The following is a 26,111-nucleotide window of genomic DNA, read 5'->3' as shown; positions in this document are numbered from 1 at the left end:
ATATGCATTCATCTTTGTATTACCATTGATGTTCTCAGTTTTCTTATCAGAAAATGAAGATATTGCCAAACATCTAAAAATTAGCATTCATTATTCTAAAATATAAACCCAGTTACTAAATATTAATAGCTTAGTATAGCACAGTAGGTTTGAATCTTTTTAACATTCTCAAGCTGTATTCGAAAATTATCAATCATTGTTTATTATTATTATTAAATAAAATTTCATTTGACCTGTTTTTTAACCCTTCTAGGTTTGCTAGCTAGACTGCTAGTGCACACGCCGCTCGCTGCAGAATGACTGACCTTTAATTTTCAAGGTTAAAAAATTGTAATTTGCAAATTTTGAAGTGTCATTAGAATTGCTTTAGAAACAAAACATGAAAAATGTGCAATACCTTTAGGACTCGAACTCCGGACCTTCCGGTTGCTAGCCGGACGAGCTTTTCATTTACTCCACGAATGCAGGAAGTAAGCAGAGAAAAACCTTTTAATCTCCTCCCCCCCCCACTGAAAGGGCTACTGGGGAAGAGGGGACACAATTGGCAAATACTGGAGATGACGAATTTATCATTCAGCACCATATTTTTTAATTCAGGCACCAGAATCGTTATGCTTGTTTTGGAACAGGAAACGTGCGAAATGTGCAATGCCCTTACTTGAATTCCGGACCCTCCGATTCGTGTTTTCTTATTACACCACAAATGCACGAGCTAAAATGGGAGGAAACAGCTTACAAAATGCAAATTTGCAAAATACCTTACAAAATTATATGTCAATATGAATATTAACTGGACTTTTAATCTCACTTTACATTTATTGATAAATTACATCATAACACTTTAAGAAAAACGATAATTGTTAAGAATTGTAAATTAATTATCTAATTCAAAAGGATTAATGGATTATTAATAATAATTATAAATTAATCTTCAATTCAAATTACTTATTAATTAAAAAAAAACTTTCGAAATTACTTAATCTTATATCCTAAATAAAACTGTATCTACCGTATATCCTGGAGTATAACGAGCACCTGTAATTTCAAACTACATTTTTTTTTAGTTTTTAGATATAGTCGCCGTATAACGCGCACCCTTTTTTTTACGAAGGAACCAGAAAAATACATGTGCGATGCTCTTATCTTTTGAAATCATTCCTTCGAAGACATTTCTCAGGCGTTGGAACAACGGTTTACTGAAATAACAAAGCGATGAGGGAAAAATATGTGCGTGGGGGAAATACATCAGGGTTAAAAAATTCCGCAAAGAGGATGCGTTGTATTCAATGCAAATGTGAACAAGAATGTTATTCTAATGTTTCAAGAGAAGAGGAACATTATTTGAGGTAAGAATGCACTCTGACACGAATGAACAGGCGGAATTAGCAGTTAGATGTTTTCCCTTTCTATAGTCATTTGAAGCCGTGATCTTGAAGTTTACAACAAATGCAAAGAAGGAAAAGAAGACCAAATGCGTCATGCTTATTTCGAAATAGTGTGTGAGGGGGCAATAAAACCCCAGAAGGAAATTAAACCCGATATAATTCAAACGTCATTAAAAATGTAGTGTACCTAACAGTCTACAAGAACGGAGATGATTATTTATTTATGGATCAGAATATCAGTGGTGGTAAAGATGAAACAAAATTCGATGATGTGTCTGAAGATATAATGGAAAAGGAATATGACGAACTTTTCATGTGCTCAGGTAACGAAATTTTTCATATGAAATGTCATTTCTTTTAAACAAACAGCACTTAGGTACATGTATAAATCTTTCGTATAAACTTTCATATACTTTCACGTATTTCGTATAAACTAAACATGTATAAACTTTCGTATGCTCATCTTTTCCTTATTTTTAAATCTATCATTTTTATATCCGACGTATAACGCGCAACCGTAAATTTCGATTTTATATTTTGTATTAAAAGTGCGCGTTATATGCCGGAAAATACGATACTTATTATTGAATTTTACGCAAGTTGTTGATACTTAAAGTATTATTCTAATATTTGGATAAAAATGAACTTTTAAAGTACCGCTTAGTCTCACAAAAGTTATTTAAATTTTGAGGACTATGATTTAATTATCTTATTTCCTAAATATATTTAATATAATTTAGTAGTAAAGCTTGTCTAAGACATTTTAACGGTCACATAGGATTTTTGTATTTTTGTTATGATAAATATCTTGATGAGATCATGTTCATTTATATTTTCAAAAAAAAAAAAAAAAAAAAAAAAAAAAAAAATGGTCACTTTCAGAGGTGGTTATCTTAGAGCAGTGGTTGTCATGAGAAGGTTTATTATATCATATATGTTATATAAAAGCGAGAAGGTCATGTTGCGATGGTCATTTTAGTTGCGATGATATTATAATAAATCCTGTCAACGCGCGCACCTCTGAAAGTACTTCTGAGAACATAAATGAACATTAATGTTAAACATTATCTAAAACATCCACCTCCACAGACGACAAAAATCATCTGGAACCGTGGGTGTTGTTTTAGAAAGGACTGATTGTATGATTTCAAGTGGTTACGTTTTAGGTATAATGGTATACTGAATAATATATATATATATATATGTCTCCGAATAATGATGATTTGGCGGCAAGACGTAACACGAAGGAAATGGAGAAGAGGATACGTTTTCCAACTCATGTTAACTTTCACAGTAATATTATTAGTATACAAGGTATCTTCTCCATCCTTCCAGCATGCCTTGTAGTGTAACGGTTAGCACACTCGGCGCGTATTCGAGAGGTCCAAGTTCGAGTCCCGATGAGAGCATTGTTCATTTTGCGTGTTTCTTACTTCAAAAATCCTAATGACTCAGTGACGCCCGAACTAAAACAGAAGGTGGATGTTGATTCTCCACCACCAGGATTTGGTGGCTGGGTTCCCTAATCACCAGTCTCCCTTTAAAAGTGGGAGTATATAAGGTATTTTCTCCCTCCTTTCTGCATGCGTCCGTGGTGTAACGGTAGCACACTCGGCGTGCATTCGAGAGGTCCAGATTCGAGTCCCGGCGAGAGCATTCTCATAACTCCTACTTCAAAATAACTTAATGACAAGTAAATTAGAGATTTTTAAAAATTCAGCTTTGAAATCTTTACTTTTGTAGCTATTTTCAGACAATCTATGGAGATAAGAAGTTGGAAAGCAAGAAATAGGTGAAAATAAATACCGTGACTCCTTTAGTTGTGATCATCCTATTAACCTCCTTACTCCTAGCGTATCATATATGATACGGCTCACTTTCCCTTTGTGAGCCCAACCCCACCGAATTAAATGTAATATTGGAGAAGTGTCATTGATAACCCACAGTAATATATTTTATACGCCGAAATGGAACGTTTTATTTCATATTTTAAATTCGCACAAATTATGTCAGGAAACTGCGAAAACTTTCTGAATAGAATCTCTAGAGTATTATGATTTTTGTGATGAATATTATTTATTAGTTTATTCTACGAAATTAAAATGCTCAAAGCTAACAAAGCGCGTTCATAATTTAGAAATGTTTCACGTAGTGCAAGCGGCTTCAATGTCTTGTAGCTAAATAGGCCAACATTATATAATAAGCACTGATATTTAAATTCTGAAGTTCTTTACTTCATTCATAGAATTAAATTAAAAATGTAAAATAATCATTATTACTAATATTGCACATATTTTGAATTTTTATCTTAATTCTAAGTATTAGGATTTTATGCTTATTTTATAAGAAATATTTTTTGAGTAACATATAAAAGAATCCAAATATTTAGTTAAAGTGCAGGTTTTAATGTAATTATTTTCTCATGTTAGACTTATTTGCAAAATGCATTGGAGCACACAGTAATGTTCAGAGTTCCACGGCATACGAAGGCAGGCATTGACTTAGTCTAATTGGGGCCCGGGGCAAAAACTTCTTTAGAGACACTCCTCTGCTCCACAACTTACGTAATGAAGAACCGAACTTTATGGAGATATTTAAAATTTTCACCTCATTATAGATATACAACAAGAAAATTGACTAAACCTAAAATAGCTATAAAAGTCCAATGATCAGACGAAATATCATTTTATTGATTTTCTGAAAGTTACTCAATCATTAAAAGGATATTGAACATCTGAAGAGCCAAAATCTGACAAAAATGCTATTTAAATTTATAATTAGAAAATGTAAAATAAGAGGCCTTTAATTAGCCAAATTTGTCCATCGTAATTGCGAAAATTTAGCTGAATTTCGTCTTAGAAAGCAATGGATTTTCGAAATATAGATTTTTTTGTGTTCATACGATATAGATATTTTTGTGTTCATACGATATAAATTTTTTTGTGTTCATACGATAGATTAATGAAGAAGCTAACACAAAACTGATGGATTTTACACTGTACTGATATTTTGTTTAAGAAACGTTAATTAAAGAAGAAAACGTAAAATAAACTTTCTATTCGATTTGGGGGCACCCTTCTGACGTGGGGGTCCGGGGAAACTGCCCCGTATGCCCCAGGATCTGTACGAAGTATCTTTGTTCACTCGGTTAGAAGAGGTTAAGAAAACGACTTCTTATACTGATTAGTATCTGAGAAGATAAAAATATATAACCTTTCAAAGATGCCCAAACTCAGTTCTAAATAAAACCAAAATCATCTCGAATTACAGTATATTGCTCTGAAGGGAGGACAATCTTTGAATAATCTACTCGATTCTCTGTATCATTATATCATATAAGGATGTCTTAATGCCTTATCATCCTCGCCCCTAAATAAGTCATCTGGGGAAGACTTCCTTCGAGCAATCCGAATCTACTGAAGTGCTATCACCCACTTTTTCGGTTCCGGTGCAGATGTAAAAAAAAATCTAATGTGGACACCACATGACATCTTTGTACAACCTATTAAATTATACACATTTTTGTTGCATTTCATTTAAACTTATTTTATCGAACTTCATCAGAGATATATTTCTCACTCGATTAATTCAGTTCTCACTTCGTCAATTAATTCAGTACAAGTAATTCAATTCTCATTCAATTAATGCAGTTTTCACTGATTAAATTAATTCGGTTCTGTAGCAAGGCAAAAATACAGGGAAATTCAATACATCTTTATTAAAAGTTATAAAATACAGAAAAACATAAAACACCAAATACAGTTAAAGAAAATTACGCAAAAACGAAGCAATTCGGCAAGTGGGCAGTGAGACAGGTTCTTCAGTGCACAAAATTGAAAGTTTACTTTTAGTTCCATTCTGAATAAGACACTGAATTTGATGCACAAACTGACTTAATTCACTACTCTATTAAGAATTTCAAATGTAAACGAATGGCGGCTTCGTTAGGCTTAGTACCACTTAAACAACGTTTAAACTATTGATAGTTCTATAACTGTTGCATGCATATTAACTACAGGCGTAAAACGTTTATCTGGGACATAAAAACAACATAATTCTATCACTTTTAAAGGAAAAGTGCACAATGTACCAACATATAAGAATAAAACAACTGAGCTCACCGAGCCGAGTAACAAAATTTCATTTTTCTGAGACTACTCATTTTTGAGTTATGTGAGATACATATATAAAGTACGTACATACGTTCAGAAGTCACGAAGCAATCTCTTCTGAATCCATATAAATCCATTTTATAATCGGTTTTGGAAAAAGAATCCGTTATTCTGTGCGTACGTATAGATATCACTCAAAAACATCGTTCAAATGAATTCGAGAGCGCTCAAAATAGATATTTTCTTTGAAATATGATACCCGAAATTTTTCGCTATTACAATACTTCCTTTACTTTATATAAGGAAATAAGAGGAATTTTAATTAGATATCACATTCCTAAATTCTCAGTGTGTAAATGTAAATTACAGAGGTATTTATTTGCGTAATTTTTTTAAACTACTCTTTAAATTTCTTATTGTACGCAGAATTAAAGACATTTTAGAACATATTAGCGATTAAATAATAAGAAATAATTTTCAGTAGATATCTTCGATTTAAATTAAAATTTAAAATATTCAAGTGTGCATAACAAAATTTATGTTTGAGTTTCATAAATAATAATAAAAATTTGATGTGTACACCACATGACTTCCTTGTACGGAATATTAAATTATACGCATTTTTTCTTGAATTTCATTTAAACGTATTGGATTGAATTAAATCTACTTCACCGACAGCGCATAAACGACAATAGAATAAATGTATTCTTTAAAATTCACTCTATTCGACATTCTGGCCCTAGGTTCACTTAACAGTATTATATTTCGTTCATATTATAACTCAGAATGCACAAAATTTACAACATTTAAAGAATTATCTAATCGTTGCCACATGTTCTATTCAAATACTATAATAAAGCTAGAACGATGTATAAAAGAAATTAAGCAAACAAAACAAAAAAGAAACAGTTTTTCACAGACGATTGAGTATTTCTCACTCAATTAATTCAGTTCTCTCTTTGCGACAAGGAAAAAATACATAAAAACTCAAAATATCTGTATTAAAAATTACGAAATAAATCTTAAACACTTATTTCCACGAAAAAATTCCAGAAAGGATTAAGCATGATTTAATTCTCAATAATAAATGATGGCGTTATCTTTGTTGTTGCGAAGCTAAGTTTCTCTAGATTGGCAACAAATCCACTATCCTGCTGTTTCAAATGTAAACCAGTAATGGCCGCCATCAAGAAAATTATTAGGCTTAGAGGCACTTAAACAACTTTAAAATTGTTGATGATTCTAAACATATTGCATAGTGATTTACTAAAGGCATAAAAACCTTGACCGAAAGATAAGAACAACATATTTCAATCATTTTTTTAAAGCAAAAAATGTACAATGCAGAAACATATAAGAGTAAAGAAACTGAGATCACCGAGCCGGGTAACAGAGTGGAAATATATATAAATATATTTATATACGTTTGGTGCGGCCGATTGCAACCAAAATACGAGGTGCACATCTACATGTTATAGCAGTTCTATATACAAAATTTCAACGTTCTGAGGCTACTCGTTTTTTAGTTATGCCAGATACGTACGTACACACGTACGTACATACGTTCGTATGTACATACGAACATACGTTCATATGTACATACGTTCGTACAGACGCCACGAAAAATTCTCTTCAGAATTCATTTTAAAGCAGTTTTATAATTTTTTTGGAGGAAAAGTGTATTTTATTCTGTCTTTACGTACAGATATTACGCAAAAACATCGTTAAACTGCATTCGATAGCTGTCAAAATTGATATTTTCATTGAAATATGCTGCCTGAAACTTTTCGCGATTACAATACTTCCTTTTTACTTAGTATAAGGAAGTAAAGAAGAGATACATTTAACCCTTCTAAGTTGATTACTTACAGATGTAGATGCATTTTGTTTCTACGGTAATCAGTTGATAATTAGAGAGATGATGCCAAAGTTAATATTTAAAAAATAATTCAGGTGATTTTCAGAAAAGCTCGCGTTGGGGATGTGATTTCCACGAGAAAACTCACTGTATATCTGAAAATAATTCTTGTGATGAGAAAATGAGACAATCATTCTCTAGTCGAGTTTTACGTTACGCCTGTACATTGGTTTCACCTTTGAGCAAATAACTTCGCAGGAAGCTTTAATACAGGGGGGAACTTCTAGCAGAATTTGGGCAGTAATTCAGCAACGAAGAGTTTTCATTATAGTTCGCAAATTATGATATCTTTAAAATGTATGTATCACAATTTAATATTAAAATAACATAAAATACAAATAACCCTTTAATAGCGACAATCACCCTAAGGTCACCTAAAACTGACTATTTTTGAAATCCTAAATATCCATCGGCATTGCATGTGACCTTCTTAAGACGATTACCCTTCAGAATAGCCCCAAATCATATGGAAGTGCGAATGGCTAACATAAAGAGATTTCAGTGTATTTTTTTACACTATCAGCATTAAACTTTGAGATTGCATTGTCAAATGGAAAGATTATTCATGTTTAAAATACATCGTATTAGACAGTAGAAATATATTCTTTAGTTGTGATAAAGCATAGTTACAATTTTCTCAACTGTATGTTTTTAGCTGACAACTAAGCATATTATTAAATTATGAAATACAGTAATGCATTATGAAATGTTAAAATTTATTTAAAGTATCTGTTAAATAAAAGACATTCGTAAAATATGTTTCAATAATAATAAAGGAATTAGAGTTATGTTTTCTTTCGAAAATTTTAGTAACTTTAGTTTTAATGTAATGAAGGTTCGAACTAATTAGCTAAAAAGATTTGAGTTAGTCAAAATGTTGAAAACTCTTATACAACTTCTATGATAAATATGACATCAATGAAAATTTGGTTTCCTTCCCACTATTTAAAGCATTTTTACCTTAAATTCCTTCGCGTTCTTTAATGAATTTTAACTTGGCTTTAATCAATAATAGAAAAGAATATATAACTAAATTATCACTTTGTTTTAATAGCTTTGGATGGAAATAAATTTCAGAGTTCCTGAGAAATTTTTCAAAAAAAATCTCTTTTATATATTCTTTGCATATATTAGCACAAATGAACAAAATTATTTTATAAAATATGAATGCTATATTTTATATTTTCAATAATACATGTTAATAAATATAGTTTAAAATTAGTTACATTTTTTACAGTATAGTACAGTGAACATTCTCCTGGCGACCACCACTGAAGGTGACCAGTTAATTCTGGCAGCCACTTCCACAGAAGACCGAAATCATCTAAACAGTGATTCTGAAATTTACTATCTGCACAGACTCCTTCTTACAGCAAAAGCTCGAACTAAACCCCCCAGTGATACAACTCTATATACTGCATGGTAGAAAAATTACTAATTTACCTTTGTTGTGTTAAATGGTAAGTGGTGACGTAAAAACAAAACATAAATAAAACCTTTTTAAAGTAATATTTATTGAAATTATAACTTTTGCTTTAAAGTACGATTTTGTATTTTGTATTTTTTTTTTTTTTTTTTTTTTTTTGTATTTTTTCCAATGAGATGGGTAAACCTGATGTTATGATAGATATTATTTATATATTTACGTTCGACTGTGTCCTTTTTTGTATTAATTATATTGAGCCACAAATCCGTAACAAGCTATACTGAATGTATAGCAAAACATGTCTTAATTTCCAAGAATTCCAACACTGAATCAAATAGCGCATAAAATTGATCCAAACATACACTTTTAGATAACCATAGAACTGCCTTGAGTAGTAAATGATTGAAATCTTTATTTTTTAAAAAACGCTGAACAAATAATCCTCTTATTTAAGGCACTGGATTTTATTTTATTTATTGCTGTAGTAACATAATCTAATGAGTCAGCAAGCGTTCACTAAGATTTTCGATGAATAACACAATCTACAGATAATGCATTTGATATAGGTTATTTTAAGTATGCAAGAGAGTTGTTTTATATAATTACGTCAAAGCCTCGTGTGCTATCTACCTAAGGGGAGGTATGCCTTCGTGGAGGGCTTTCTAAGGGAACCTATCTCGTATACACATTACACATGGGGAAAACAATGAAAACGCCCATGCAGCCAGCCCGTTCGCGGGATTCGGACCTCAGATCGAACTACCACTGTTCAGCGACTTTACCGCTCGGCCACTAGTGGGCCTGTCCTTTTAGTGGAACATTGTCAGTAGCAACGGATAGGATATTAACGCAAGGGTTATAGATTTAACATCCGATAGTCTTTTTAATTAAGTAAGTATAGTTTCACCTTTCGTATCAGTTTCCAAACATTTAACAAACAACAATTTTTGGGAAATTTGTTCCTCTCTTACAGATCTCACGTAAGCTAAAAACAAAGCTTTGTTTCCAGGCAAAATAGACTCTAAAGCTGAAGAGATAATTCAGATGTTATTAAGAACTCACACTTTTAATAGCAATATGTCCATTTAGACATATATGGAATATTTATGGAGCTCTTGGATTCTATGTTTTTAATTCTACACTTATTCACTCATCTACACTATTTTAAATCAAACTTGTTTGTTTGAAGCTAGCTGAATATTTAATACATTCGTTAAAAAACAAATAATACAATGTAAATGAGTGTATTGCATGCAGTATTATTTAAAAGTTTTCTTAAATATATGTCAAATGAACTTTGAAACGTGACACATTTTTTTCCAATGTAAAAGCTTTCATATTATCAGATGTTAAGAAATAAGCTGATATGAGCAAGAACTGGAAAATAAAATTCACATGCTATGGGCTAATCTATAGGACAAATCTAGAGACACAGAGCTTCTTTCTAAAGTTTTCTTGAGAAAATTGCCTTTCATCAAGAGCATTTATGTATTTTAGAAAAATAATTTAAATTTAAAAAAATAATAATTTTGTCTCCTTCGGTTTTTTTTCGTTAACGTTACAGCAGATAGTGCCAAAACTATTTTCATTAATAATTATTACGTCTGTGTAGGAACAGATACAAGATTATTCAATTCAAGAATGCAAGTATTCATAGAAGTTCCATTTAATTTTAACTATGGTAAATTTTAACATAGCAACGATATCTAACAAAATGCTGTTGGGAAAATGATGCTTTATTCTTAAAATTTTTCTCATATTTTATTTAACGTATAAGAAAGAATTTTTTAGTGGAAAATTAATTTTGTAAAACTTATGTAATTTAAAGATTTTTGTAGTGTTTAATAACAACTCAGATATATGAATATACTCGAAACATAAAGATGGAACTCTCGACAGCTTTGTCTCATATCCATATGTGAATAGACAAATTTAGGGAAATTCCGAAATTTCAAAATGTACTAAAAGTTATAAAGACATATTAATGTTTAGCATCGTAGCCTCGAAGACAATAGAAAGCTGCGTGCATCTCTAAGCTAAAGCAGTGTAGCCCGATATTCACATCCGCACATTCTTATAATTATTATAAATTCAGATTGGAACATAAATACAATATATATTCCCATTAACCTCCGAACTGAAGCAGTTTGAAGTTAATAATTAATCGAATATCTTCAGCATCAGGTACGCAAATGAGAAGAATAATTTCTTACGTAACAAAAAATATGACCTTGCTGTATCGAACAGTTAAAATGCAGGAAAATGAAATCAAAGGCCAAAAGATAATTTGCAGATTTATTAGTCTCAAAGGGGCTTTGTTCTTGAAGGACTATTGTTTCCGTTTTGCGATTTTGATTTGGTTCACTATAAATGTCCGTTTCACTTTTCAAAATGTTGCCACCCAATGTTAGAGTCCTGCATTATATTTGGAAAAATTAAATCATGAAAAATCTGCATAAATGTATGTATATTTCTGGCATTGTGATAAAACAACGATACATAGAGTTATCGGATTTTGAATGACGTAATCTTCCTACGAATATGGGCATGTGGAAGACCAAATTTAAAATTTGGAATTTGTTTTATTATCGATTTTACATTTTGTAATACTTTAACGAATTTTTGATTAACAAACTCAAGAATTTCAAAGCGAGCAAAGGCAACACTCTACGGGGAGAAAAAAAATTATCTCCAGCGCGCGGAACTGTGTATCGGAAATTCTAAAGATAGGCTCATTTTAAAATTATTTTGCGACATTGCTCTTGAACTGAATTTTATGGTTTAAGTGAGAAGAACGTGATATTTAATAAATAAAGATAACAGACAAAATGTTTAAAAAAAAAAAAAAAAAAAAAAAAAAACGTGCGTGTGGACGTACGTAATTTAAAATCTGAAACCTTTCAGATTTTTTTTTTTTTTACATTTTTATCTGTTTTAACAAGTTTTGACTAAAGTCTTTAGAATAAGCAGTTACATTATGTCATTATACACCATAGATGCCTTCTCTTTCAAGCTGTGCTTTCCAGTACACCTTTACTGTTTCTTCAAAAACGCAATCGATGCCGAAAAGGACAACGATAAAAAAGATAGGAATATTAATTACATTTTTTCCAGTTCTGAATATGGAAGAAGATGAAAAAAATCAACCGTGGGAGTATTCATTCCCGGGTCGCTTGTATGGTTCGACCCACGTGCTGTTAACGCCCTCGAGTAGGCGCTGAGCCCTTGGATCTCCGGCGTCAACCTGACGCATAAACTTGCATGTTAGACAACCCTAAGAGAAATCGATGATTTTAATTCTTAATTACAAGCAACAAAATTCCTAAAACTTTAAGTCTGAAAACGATTTTGCTTGGCTTCTTGTAACAGCAAAAATTTAATTAAAACTTATTTTAATGGCTCAAATTCTATTCTATTGTTTATTAAGCCAAATTAATAAAATGAATCAGAAATTTATTAGTAACAAAAACTAATCATATGGACCTGCAATAAGAAGCCTGCTGCCTACATTAAAATGCACATAAATGTAAAATAAAAATGCTCATAATTACGTAATAATAGTAGTAGGAGCGGCTTAGTATATCAGAAGAGTGCTTGAAAGTGCAAAATACGACTCTAAAATGCAATAGCAAAACGACATTTAATAATAGAGGAAGTATATTATGAATGCAAATATAGTGATTGTATTGAGATACCCAGGTAGAAAAGCTGGGAATACTGCAATTTTGTGTTATGTAATGATTGTATTTTATTTATTTTTGTATTTCTGTATTTTATTGTCGTATTTATTCATTTGGTTTTCTTAATTTTATCTTCCAACAAATTATAAGGTGTTTTAATAAATGAATCGTAAAATTATTTATTAATCATATTTCTTTCGTCTTTTCCATTTTCAAGATATTTTTAATTTTTAAATTCCAGACTACATATTTTAATTATGCTATGAAGTCTTTATGGTTTTAGAAGCAGGAAATATGAAAAATATGCAGTGCCCCCGCCGGGACCTCTCGAATACGCGCCAAGTGTGCCACCGTCACACGAAGACATGCTGGAAGGAGGGAGAAAATACCTTACCCGTGATTCAATATAAAATGAAGATTCTCTAAAATAACAAATAGAATGCCGACAAAAATAGGTCAGATAAACAAACATATAAATAAAAACAAACTCACAGTCTGATTAAGCATCCGGATGCATAATAATGCATATACTGTATAATGCGCAATACACCTGAAAAAGGAGTATCAAAATGAAATCAAATTATCGAATGGCAATAATTCAGTAAAACTTGGAATTTAAAGGAACTATTTCTGTACACATTCTAACACTAAACTCGCATTTACTGTTATAACTTACCTTTTTCGAAAAATTGGAATCATTTTTTGGTCTCGTTGAACTTTCAAAAAATAAATTTTATTTCTAAATACATCGAAAAGGATTACCGTGTAGATTTGAAAATATGTATTAAGATGTTCTTCAAAAGTTTACACACTTATTCGTCTAAATGTTTCGAGGTGAATTTTAATGTAACTTACTTTTTTGTGTATTCTTATACTCATGGGGTGTCAAGAAATCTATTGAAGGAAAAAGAAAGCACTTTTCAATAATAAATTTTTAGGAACGTATTAATTTTGTTCTTTAAAATTACATCTGTGTAATATTTTATATTTGCGAAGCCTTATTAATTCTTAGAAAAGTTTTTTCAGGTTGACAGCCATGCCTGAAGAATAAACAATCGGAATGAAGTCTCGTAGGCATCAGATGAGTATTTTTCGACACAGATACAAGCACATGCCGCGGTTGTCGTCGGAATAGCAATTATAGATCTTGTGGTTCCATAGTGTTACGTAAAATACTCAAGAAGAAAATCACAATGCGAACAAAAGAACTCGGATAAAAAGAAACAAAAAATAAAAGCAAAGATAAGATTAAAAAAAAGAAGCGATTAAAAAAAAGAAAAGAAGAAAAAAGACCTTCGTGCCATTAAAAAAAAAAAATTAGTGCGCAGCGCTGCAGCGTTTGGCATCCCATCTTGACAGGCCGCCATTATCCTCTCCGTCTCCGATGTCGGATGATGTGACGTCATACACGATTCGGGTGCGTTCGGCATTCTTCGGTTACCATATATGGTCATGAAAATGCCGAAGCATCGCTAATGAGCTCGGAATTATTCATGAGCCTGAGACCTTGGATTTTTGGAAGCCCTTGGCAAAGCAGAGAGAGCGGCTGGTGTTATATGGACGCTTGCTACGATGCAAGGCGTACGAATGGTAAAAAATCATATCTGCATTCAATTTTTGTTCTGTGCATGATGCAGGAAAGTGCAGAAACGTGCAGAGTAAAAAGTGTATAGCACGAATGACGTATTGGCTGGATTATATTCCATTTTCCCTGTTTGCTGTTTTGCAGACGGTTTCAGGTAGTAACTATTTTTTAAACAAATTAATGTTTTTGATACGGAAAGTTGTAATTTTTTAACTCATCACTTTTATTAACCATATTGTTGTGCGTTATGTTATGCATTTTACAAAACGAAATTATTTTAATTACGAATATTTTAAAAAAGAGTTTCAAAATAATAAACCAGATCTGTTGCTCAAGAGGCTAAGACTGTCATCTGCAAATTATCCGTCCTGGTTCCGAGCCTCTCTTGTGTTGCAAAACTCATACTGAGCTTATGAAAACATTTGTGTAGATCTGACCTAACTGCAAAATTTATCTGAAAATTTTATACAAATATCTATTTGTTGATAATACGAAAATTAAGTTTTTCTTGTTATAAAAATAATCATGTTTACCTCAAGAGCTTCTGAGTCTTATCACTGCCAGAATTAAAGCATAAGATGTTTCAAATCATCTTTAGGAAAGAAATTTAGTGCAAAATTTATCTTATAAATTACTGAAGTGCCACTACCTACTTGTGCCAAATACCAGCTATGAACTGCTGTTTACTATTCCTGTTTTATCCTCAAATCTATCTTCGAAAGAATTTTTTCTTGTTTTAAATTTTATCCAGCGAAATTTTAAACAAGTGTTTATTGGTTGATCTTAGTGAATGGTATTGTGAGAAAAATTTCAGGACTAGAAATTACATGTATTGACTTCTCTGTGTTCGATTTAAAAATCTTTAAATTTTGGAGGTCTTGTCAATTTCTGAATACATGCTATATGAATAAAGAGACTTTTATTAGCGTATCATTGATGCACTGATAATAAACTCTTCTGATGCACATAAAAATACAAAAAAAAGTTCCTGGTTGATTAATAAATGTATTATGATATTTTTTATTTCTTATATTTTAATAAGATTTTAATTTTGTCTGAAAATTTCTGAACAAGTAACAGTACTTAACAGTAATAAATATTGTTAAATAATAATATTATTAAATATATAGTTTTATTAAATATTTAATTGTGAAAAACCAAATTTATTTTCCTTACGTTAAGAAGAAAACAAAAGAAAAGCTTTATGTACTGAACTCCATAATATAAATAATTCGATATACCAAGGTTTCGCTTATGACACTTGCCGAGTAACCGGCGGAGCAGGTTATATACTATGAGTCAGATGTGAAGGAATAGAAACTGGAATATGTAAACAAATCTGTGGAAACATGCTCTCGTTTTCAAAATAGACCTGCCTCATACAGAATGAAACCACGAAATTCTGAGGTGGTTAAAAAAAAGGAAGGTATACTGTATAATAATAGAAAAGTCGCATCTTCCAAAAAATAAAACAAAACAAAAAACATCGCAGAAGATTGAATGAACGCAAGCATCGCTGACGTAACGAATGACGTCAAGAGCCGCATAACCCTCTGATTGGACAGCGACCAGGTTCCGGCTCTCCAAATATGGAAGTGCTCACGGAAGCGGCCTTCATTCAGTAACGGCGACGTATAAAGAGTACAGGTTGAATGAGCTTACGCGCATTTTGACGTCGTGCGCTGGACTTGACGGTTCAGAAACGCCATGTTTCAACCTCGCTTTCGATAGCACGAAACCGACTGTCAATCCCTGACTTGTCAAGAGGGTTGTTTACACTGTCAGTGTTGACGTGTGACAGCAATTTATAAACATAAACAAGAACTGACCAGGAACAGTGTCCGACCCCCAGGAAACAGTGACTCCGGACTTGGGAAACCAGGGGTCCAGTATGATTATGGACACTCTTGGTGTGCTGACAGGGGCCCCCTTAGACACAGGGCCCCATCAACCGTTCAGCCTTAGCTTCGACACCTTCAAGCTGATCGGGGGAGATATGGAAACCCCTGATCCATCCGCGTCGAAATCCTCACCACATCACCACTACCCCACTGTTGACATTCGCCTCGTGAACCCGACTGCGCGCGTCAAAAAAGAGAACGAAGAGGAAGAAGGGATGGAGGACGATACTCTCAATACGCCGGTTTCCACGAGTGCTGATGTCAGTACATTCTTCTGTACGGATACCACCATCTCGGACCCTGTTCCCATCACAGGTAAGAAACCCTTTTCATGATTTTCTGCCATGTAGTTAAGCGAAGTGTGGTTCTGTGACCTTTTACGGCGGATCATCTGCCCCATGACTGTTTGACATTTCGAGATTTTCTGAATGGCCGTAGTCGCCGTGCTTTTAATTTGTTTTTCACTCCGCCTAAGAACTTTTTACGATATTCAATGAACATAACATTTCTTTCTTTATTTATGTATTTACTCCTTTCTTAATTTATAAAAAAATTAATTAGCTAATTCAGTCTTTTAAGCATGTGCTTGCGATTGGGTATTTAACTGACATTTTGGTTTGATTTAATTCTAGACAATATTATCACATGAACATTTAGTTATTTCCCTTAGTTTGTTGCTAAAATAGCTTAATTGAACAGTAAGTCGTATTATATTATTATGATTATATTATTTATCTTTGATTTTCTTTAGTAAAAGAGCTCTTGTTTAAAACTAATACTTCTTTAGTATTTCTATCAAGTGAGACCAGATTTTAGAAAACCACGTTTTCTATTTGAAGTGATGACTTTTACTGTTTAATTTTGTTTGCATTTTATTAAATTTATTATGGTTTTTTTAATTAAAAAAACCTTAGATCCATTTGTTCATTTGGTAATGAGATTTGTTTGTATTATCTTGTATTTCTTTAATTTTTCACATATTAATTTAATTTAATCTTTTCTTATGATGCTTATGTTAGATAGCATTCATATAATTTTATTTTCACACAAGTTATTCGCGTTTAAGTTTCATCAATACTACATTAAATGTTCTTAAGATGTTAATTATTTTATATGGTTCTTTTCTTACATAACTCAATCAAGTGATCATATTAAACCATATATATTCATTGTATATCTTATATATTATGTTAATTAGCTAATTTCAGATGAAAAAATTTATCATTGTATCATCTAAACTATGTTATTTAATAATATTTTGTTAGCATTATAGATCAATAGTGTATTGATGTTGTTATACCTTACTTGACTATGATCATGCTATGAAAGTGTTATTTGAAATTTATATAATATTATTTTTTTTCAATTTATAAACAAGCATTATTAGCTAGGGATATGTAGCAATGTTAAAATTATTAATGTTATATTTATTTTACCGTCTTCCAAAAACACAATACTACGAGTTATTATTACTATCAGTAAAATTTTAAAGCTAACACATTTTAACAAATTTATATAGCTTTTTGAAAATATTATTGGTTTTTATCTTACATTTAATGATATATTTAATTATTAAATTCCAGAAGAGAATGTAACTGATTATTATAGGCAGAGCAGAGGTATTTATTTTAACATCCGTATGTCAGAAGAGTAATAATAATTTGACAGTGTTAATTATTACGCAATATAATGAAGTAAACCACTTTACTCAAAATGCTTTATTTTTGATAATATAATGTACATTAATATAGTCTCTGCGACAATTTTATTGAGTTATCATTTTAAGTTTAAATATTTATTTTGTTTATTTATTTCTTGTATATGACGTGTCTTTTTGTTCTTTTTACTCGTATTATTTGTATTGCTGCTGTGGTTGTAGTAGTTCTATTATTTCCTGACATTGATTTTGCTCTTAAACTGAAGCAGAAAAAAAGCTATCTATGCATGGAATTAAACTCTGAAAAATCGATTGCAAGAGACATTAATATTTAACATAACATAGTTTCATTCTCCTAAAAGAACAATAGAAAAAAACAGAACATTATCAAATAAATACCGTTATCAGAAATGAGAGAGATCTGTGTATAAAATAACATTTTCTTCACATTTGGTAATTATTTATTTATAAAAGCTTAAATTTATCTAATTTTTAAGAATTAAAGAAATTTACTTCTGCCACATTTTTATGAATTTTAAATTCGATTTTTGTCTTTTGTTACAACTGATTGCTTATGCTGCATACTTACCATAATTATATTTTACTTCAAAATTATTTTTTAAGAAATCATATTTCATAAAGTAACCAACTGGCAGCAATTGATTTAATAATAATAATAATAATGTTACGGCTTCTGTTTAAATACATTATTTAACAAGTAATTCCTAGTAATTTTGGTCATTGTTATTAAATTATGCGTATATTTAGACCTTTGATTACCTTTTAATTATTGTAATTTATTATAGAAAACTGATGTTGCTTTAATTGATCTGCTACATTATATTATATATGAATATTTTTAGTTAAGACCGTGAGGTTTATTTTTGGTTAGTAAGACCTTCCGAATTTAATTTGGCTCTTGTTTAGAATTGAGTTTTACTGTAATGACATGATTTGGTGATTCTCAACTTTTCTGCCCTATGCAGCCCTTAAGCCATTGCCAGATTATTCTTTCCTCTCTTTACCAAAACTAGAAAAAATTATTTAAAGATTATTTTTAATGTACTTTATAAATTAAACAAGAAAACGGATTAAAAATGTTGATAAACACTTAAACTTGATTAAAAGTAGTTTTTTCACATTCATAAATTAAGTGCTAAATAGATAAATAAAAGGCCGACCACATTCTTCCCCTGAAACTATGAAATTCCCCCCTGGTTAAGACCCTTGTGATAGACAGACTATCTTCGTACTAGTTCGAAACAGCAGTACTCTTCTCTTCCCTTTTATTGTATAAAACATTAGATCATAACCTATGACCCGCGAGTCACCGAATGATTCGTTCCATAATTTCAAGTGACCCACTTGAAATCACTTGAAATCTAAAAATAAAGTACAATATATTAAAATAAGTTATAAAACATAAATATGAAACAATCGCTTGAAGAATACATAAAGAAATAAACCGAAAATAAATAATAACAGTAATATTTTTGTTTGATTACAAAGTTGTTGTAACGAGCATGCATTTTTTTTAAAATTGTAACATGATTTCAATGAGAAATCGAAAAATTTGGCAACACCAATCCGTAATTCCAAAAAGTTGGCTTTGCCATTTTGTTCACATTCGGTTCAACTTACAAATGCGAGCAATTATTTTTACCCATCAAATTTATTTTAAGTGAGATCTGAAGGAGCCTAACTACCGAAACTTCAGATGCTTGTCTTAAGACGACTATTTGTAACCTAGACTTGACTAGATCGACGTCACAAGTTAATCATCAGGGAAACCACTATTATCGAAGAAAATGAAGTTCATTCGATTATGTTTATTTTTTATAATAATTGAAATATAATTTAAAGTTTTATGTTTCAATCTTAAAGCGTATTGTAATTATTTTCTCAATAAAATTTATCTTATTATTCACTAAGAAAGACTGTTCTAAAATGAAAATACAACCGACTCGAAACGTCTTAATACACACATTTTGGCTGATTTTGAGCCACAGCCTAGAGCCTGCATTAGATTATGTGTCGAGGTTTTATAAAAAGGCGTTAACATATGATCTGAAATCGATATACATGTAGAGATGTAGAAGACGTATCACGAAACAGTAAAGCCTTAATATGGACAATATTGACAGCTATGATTAAAATTGTATACTGGATTTTCTATTTTATAATTATCTTTCTGTCGTATATAGATGTAAAAAAATCTGAGAATAACTGACTTTAAGTTAAAAAGCAAATATTTAAAATTAAAATAGAGTATGTGATAACATTTTTGGTTATAAAATCTCAATTAATAACGCTTCCTACTCTAATGCGAAAAAATGGTATCAGAAAGCTCCTATGTGCACTATGCAACATAATTTATAATAATATAATTATTCATTCTTTCTCATCCAATTCTTTTTCTCATTCATTCATTCTCATTGATTCATCTCATTCATTCTTTTTCAGCCAATAAAATATGTTACGAACTGTAACGTAAAAATTAAGACAACACGGTTATCGATCGGCAATTCAGTACCACCTTTGACATTCGAGTTGTTCTTTAAGAATATTTTTTTCGTTCGCTCCTTATAATATTTACCGTTTGACCTTGACCTTCATAAGAAAAGGCAAATATTAACGTAAAATAAATATATTCACTTAGTAAAATAGAAACATAATATTATAAAGTGGATTTCCCTTTATTGGATTATTATTTTATGACACATAATTAATATTCTTATCTAGTAAAATGAAAATATAGCATTATAAAATGAATTTGTATTTAATTAAATCATTGCAAAATCTATACTAGGGTTATCTGACCAACGAGAAAGGGGCCGTCATGGAAGACTTTCTAAGGAAAAATTAACTCGTATTCACGTTACACATAAGGAAAATTAACCGCACATGCATCCCGTTCGCAAGAATTTAAATGCATACCGAATTACCAATATTGAGTGGTTTTTTTCACTTGACCACTAGTGAGCCCTATTGTAAAATGTTTGTATACTATAAATTTCAGTCATTTTATTTTGTAGACGCCAAATTGGCTGGAACATAATTGTTTATACTCTACAAATTTAGCTTGTAAAAAACTCCTTTACTGCAATCACCTTTGTCTTATGTAGTATGTACACGAAAACTAAAATAACATCGGCTTTCTAAAATGATCACTTCCAAAAAAGACCGTCTAAAACCGTAGAGGAACGTATGTTAACCTGAACTTGCTCTTAACATGAACTCGCTTAAGGCGAACGCTCGGTTATCAGACAACGATGTTATATCATCTTATAGGAAGTTTTACCAGTGAACGCAAATTTCGGCTAGTACGAATTGTGATATTGAATTGTTTAACGCAAATGTTGGCTAGTACGAATTGTGATATTGAATTGTTTAACGCAAATGTTGGCTAGTACGAATTGTGATATTGAATTGTTTAACGCAAATGTTGGCTAGTACGAATTGTGATATTGAATTGTTTAACGCAAATTTCGGCTAGTACGAATTGTGATATTGAATTGTTTAACGCAAATGTTGGCTAGTACGAATTGTGATATTGAATTGTTTAACGCAAATGTTGGCTAGTACGAATTGTGATATTGAATTGTTTAACGCAAATTTCGGCTAGTACGAATTGTGATATTGAATTGTTTAACGCAAATGTTGGCTAGTACGAATTGTGACATTGAATTGTTTTAGTCCATTCCATCATCCGTCCTGTTTAATTGAAAACTTCACAGATTACACTGCATAATTTAACACATAACCAGCATGAGTAATATTGTTCGACAGTAGCAATCATTGCGTCAATGATGGGTTTTAAGGAGTTTGTTAGTGCAGATACGAAGTTGTCGTCTGTGCTTGGGGGAATCTAGTGTACAAGCAGTTGTATTCAAATGTAAGAAACATAAGAGTGGGGAGGACAATATCGTTCTGCCCACACGCCAAGAAATTTTACACACCTTGAACACTGTAGAACGTTTAGCTGCAACATCGGAATTGACAGTTATGGTTTACAGAAGCCATGAATACCGTGAATCGTGACCATGAAATCGGTGATTAGTAAATGAATTTTTTCAAGTTAATAATTAATGCGGTATTGTAATAATTTCTGTGACGACATACATAATATATTGTAGTACTTATGTTACTATATACTATATATGGTTAACGTGGAAAAACAGTAATCCAAAAATAACGTTTGAATCCCCGTTAAACGCGTATTTTTTTTAACACGAACTTTTGATTTTTCTGTACCTTGAGTTTAGTGATAATGAGTATTTACTGCATATTTGTAAGTAGATTCTATTATATAGTGAAAGTGTAAGAATAGCTATTTTACCGTATTGTAAGTGAAACAAAAAAATAGCTTACAAATTATTTTTAGTAGACAAATTGTACTGTAAAAAATTTAGGAAGTCAAAATTTAGTTTTCTGTATAAAATCTGTTAATTTTAATCACATTGTGAGAGCTTTTTTCTCTTTCTTTATTGCGTGCCTTCTTGTTGCGTGACTTGGCAGCACGTCTGTTTGATAATCGAGAGATTCGAAGTTTGAATCTCGGCAATGGCATTGTTTCTGTTTTCTGCTCCGAAAAACACCTGATGTCTTTATAACATCATGGTCAAAATGCAGGGAAAAGTCTCTTAAGACCACCCCCAAGAGTTCTAAATGATTATGGTATTGTGTGGTCAACAGGTTAAACCTCTGATGGCCAAATAATATTCATCAATGATCAGAAAAACTCTTAAAAGTTACCATCAGAAGACCAGACTTATAAATTTCTTAGAATTATTTTTTGTAACTGAATGTTAAAAATGCAGGTATTATTAACTAATTATTAACTATTCAGACGTTAGTAATTTATAATAATACGTTTCCTAGAAGTATTTTAATACGCCATTTAAATAAACAATGGAGTTTGTTAAAATTCTTACCAGAAATTATAAGTTCCCTTCAATTTCTGGTGGTGTAATCATCAAAATATTAGTTAAAGTCATGTACCTGGACTTCGATTTCATTAAGTCTTCATGGGTGAAGTGTTTGTTTTTTAAGTGTGAATACTGACAAGTTTAAAGCTCACTTTCTCAGAAGTGACCGTTGGTAATTTTACACAAATTCATATCCGCTTTTTTATATCGCGTTGAGTCTTCGATCACTTAAAATTACCGAAGCTACTTTCTGAAAATGAAGTGCGGTGTCGTTTTGTAGATGTGTTCAAGTTGAATGCGAGAGTTATTAAAATAATTCTCTCAAACACTGAATGATAAAACTGAGTGCTATAAGGAAAATCTGATGTGTACAACACATGACTTCCTTGTACGGCCTATTAAATTATACACAATTTTTGCTGCATTTTATTTAAATTTATTTCCTCGAATTTCATAAAAGGTCTATTTCTCAATTATTTCAGTTCTTACTTGCCCGCAAGGCAAAAATAAATAAAAACTCAAAACATCCTTCATTAAAAATTGTAAAATATACAAAAACGTAAAAAACCAAATACAGTAAACAGATTTTTCGGTGCACAAAACTGAAAGTTTACTTTTGGTCCCAATCGGCAAAAAGACACTGATGGTGCAGATACGGACTTAATTCACTAGTCTGCTAAGTTTCAGATGTAAACAAATAGCTGCTCCGTTAGGCTTAGTCGCAACTAAACAACTTTTAGATTATTGATAATCGTATGCATGCAAATTAATTATAGGCATAAACGCCTCAGCCGGAACATGAGAATAACATAATTCAATCTCTTTTAAAGCAAAAAAGGCATTAACTACCAACATATAAGAATAAACTAAGCTCACTGAGTCGAGTAACATACCCACTCTATTGGGGCTGCCGATATATGTATATATATATATAAACACAATGTGTGCTGCCGATTGCAGCCAGAAAGGGAGGTGCACAAGTACATGTTATAGCAGTCCCATATACAGAATTTCAACGTTCTGAGGCCACTCATTTTGAGTTGTGCGAGATACCATACATACGTACATACAGACATCACGAGAAAAATCTCTTCTGAATACATTTCAAGTTCATTTTTAAATCCGTTTTGAAGAAAAGAGACCTTTATTCTGTTTGTACATACAGCTGTCACGCAAAAACATTGTTCGAGTGTTTCTCACCTGAACGAGAAATATCGTTCAGGCGGATTCCAAAGCGGTCAAAATGGATATTTCCGTTTAAATAAATACCTGAAATTTTTCGCGATTACAATACTTTCTTTACTTCGTAAAAGGAAGTAAAAATTCACGGGCACGTGTTTAATGCATATTGAACTCTTTCTAAAGCGACCATCCACTGTTGTAGATTTTTTGGTCGTATACGAAGGTGGTCGTTTCGGAAAGAATATTGTTCAGTGTTCATGTTTATTTATACTGCTGATGTTTATTTTTAGAAATACTAGTCTGCCCCCCTTAGAAATACTGATTGTCTTAGGAAGGTGGTTGCGATGAAATTCTTAACTATATTTTTTCCCTTGAAAATGCCATCGATTTCTCTTTCAATTGAAATAAAATTTATTTTTATCTGCGTATGCTCTAAAACCAAGTATATGATCTTATTTTTATATATGCTGCATTAGGCTTTTATATAATTTAAACTTTGTCACGCATTACACTCAAAACTTCCATTAACGGATACTCACGAGACCAAGGCTTATCAGGGGGTGTGCTTTAAATGGGAGTATTCAATCTCATACTTCAAAAGTCCCGATATTCAACCCTGTTCATTTATGGGGAGGGTCCTCTAAATTGGTCTGTCCGTCAACAGAGGTTCTACTGTATTTATTTAAAAAATTAATAGTTATTCCGTTTGATATCTTTTTTTAGTGGCAAGACCCATTATGTTATTGTAGAACACGTTCTGATATATCTGATATGAACTGTTATTTGTGAATTATTTAAAGCTTTATAAATTCTTTAATTTCTAAATATATTAAGTCGTTTTATAACTTTTTTACCTTTCCTAAGAAAAGCGAAAAATCAAAATCCATTTTTTTAGTTGTATTACATTTAAAATAAAATACTTCGATCCGTACTTTTCAATTAATTTATTGTCTCTGTAAAATGTTTTCATTTAGTTTCAGTGAAAGAAACCAATCATAAAATCAGTTCACTTTTCTAACAAACCGAAAGAAAATGAAATGTAGAAAATGCCTTTTAATAAATTTCGTTTAGTTAAAAATAATTCAAACTAAAATCCGGTCCTCTAAGTTAGAGATAATTACTAACGATTTGATCGGTTAGAAGATAGAAATATATGCATTTATAATGAAAAAAAGGTTAAGTACTTCCTATTGGGAAAAAATATAAGGTTAATATTTATATTTTAACTTATCATACAGTTTTTTTTAATTCTTTATGTTTGTCATATTATTGTCATCTATGAGAAAACTGTTTCATGTCAGATTTCATGTCAATCCAAATAAAATGCATAACAAACCTAAAAGAAATTTTCAGTAGTAATCGAGTTAGATAATTTAAATAAATAAATTATAAAATGCAAAGAATTGTCTTTAAGCCGACCATCTACTATTCCAGATTATTTCGGTCTTTTTGGGTGGTTGTCGTCTTAAAGAGATCATGTTTAATACCGATGTTTGTTTATGTTATGAGAAATACTGGTTATTTTCAAAGAGGTCGAAAGGTTTGCCCTGTAACTTGTAGTCCGTTACTTTATAAGGTATTTTCTCCCACCTTTCCGCCTGTCTTCGTGGTGTAACTGGAAGCACACTCGACGCGTATTCGGGAGACCCGAAGTTTGAGTCCCGGAGAGAGCACTGCACATTTCTCATGTCTCCAGTATAAGCAATTTTAATGCCTCTACACTGGCGCCCGAACTAAAAGGTGGCGGACGATAATTCGTCACAACCAAGATTTGGCGACTGGGTCTCCTTATCGCCAGTCGCCCATTAAAAGGGGTTGTGAATACGATATTTTTTCCCTCCTTTTCCGCATGCCTTCGAGGGGGAACTGGAAGCACACTCGACAATCTATAGTTCGAGTCCCGGCAAGGGAGCTGCATAATTTCCACGTCTTTAGCACAATATAACCTCTACAATTTTAAAATAGACAGTTCGCAGTCACAGCGATTATACCTTCATTTACGATCTGACGTGTATTGCCATCACAGTACAAAGAAAATTAGGAGATTTCCGCAAATTACAGAATTCGACCTTCTCTGTGCAGCAGTCGGTACGCGATAGTTTATTATTTGTGACATTATTTGTGAGAAAATACACACTGAAAGCAATGCTCTGGGAGAAACATTTTGAAATACCTATTCTAAAGTAACAGAAATCCAATATAATGTATATGCAGAAAAGGATAAGCATCTGATGCCATTATAAATTATATTCTTACAAACATTTATTCTGACAAACAACCTAAATTAATATCCGCTGTTTGTATAAAGATGTCAGAACCACATTTTTTTTTATTTTG

At 31.6% G+C, this 26,111-nt stretch overlaps 1 protein-coding gene across 6 annotated transcripts in view; it reads left to right on the top strand.

Annotated features, from left to right (window-relative positions):
- Positions 1 to 26,111, top strand: part of LOC118199053 (uncharacterized) — a 225,354-nt gene that overhangs the window by 153,870 nt on the left and 45,373 nt on the right. For 4 of the 6 annotated variants that reach the window (XM_085825629.1, XM_035370858.2, XM_035370851.2 and 1 more), the window contains 2 exons: positions 8,653 to 8,875; positions 13,548 to 16,322. In XM_085825629.1, coding sequence (XP_085681755.1) covers positions 15,998 to 16,322 — 325 coding nt within the window. In that variant the 5' untranslated portion in view covers positions 8,653 to 8,875; positions 13,548 to 15,997. The remainder of the gene's footprint in view (positions 1 to 8,652; positions 8,876 to 13,547; positions 16,323 to 26,111) is intronic. The other 2 variants (XM_085825631.1, XM_085825630.1) reach the window with 1 other exon arrangement.

The sequence above is a fragment of the Stegodyphus dumicola genome, chromosome 10, assembly GCF_044657685.1.
Source record: "Stegodyphus dumicola isolate Sdum_Otavi_A_Nest chromosome 10, ASM4465768v1".
NCBI classification, from domain to species: Eukaryota; Metazoa; Arthropoda; class Arachnida; order Araneae; family Eresidae; genus Stegodyphus; species Stegodyphus dumicola.
This window is presented reverse-complemented; position numbering and strand designations above follow the sequence as displayed.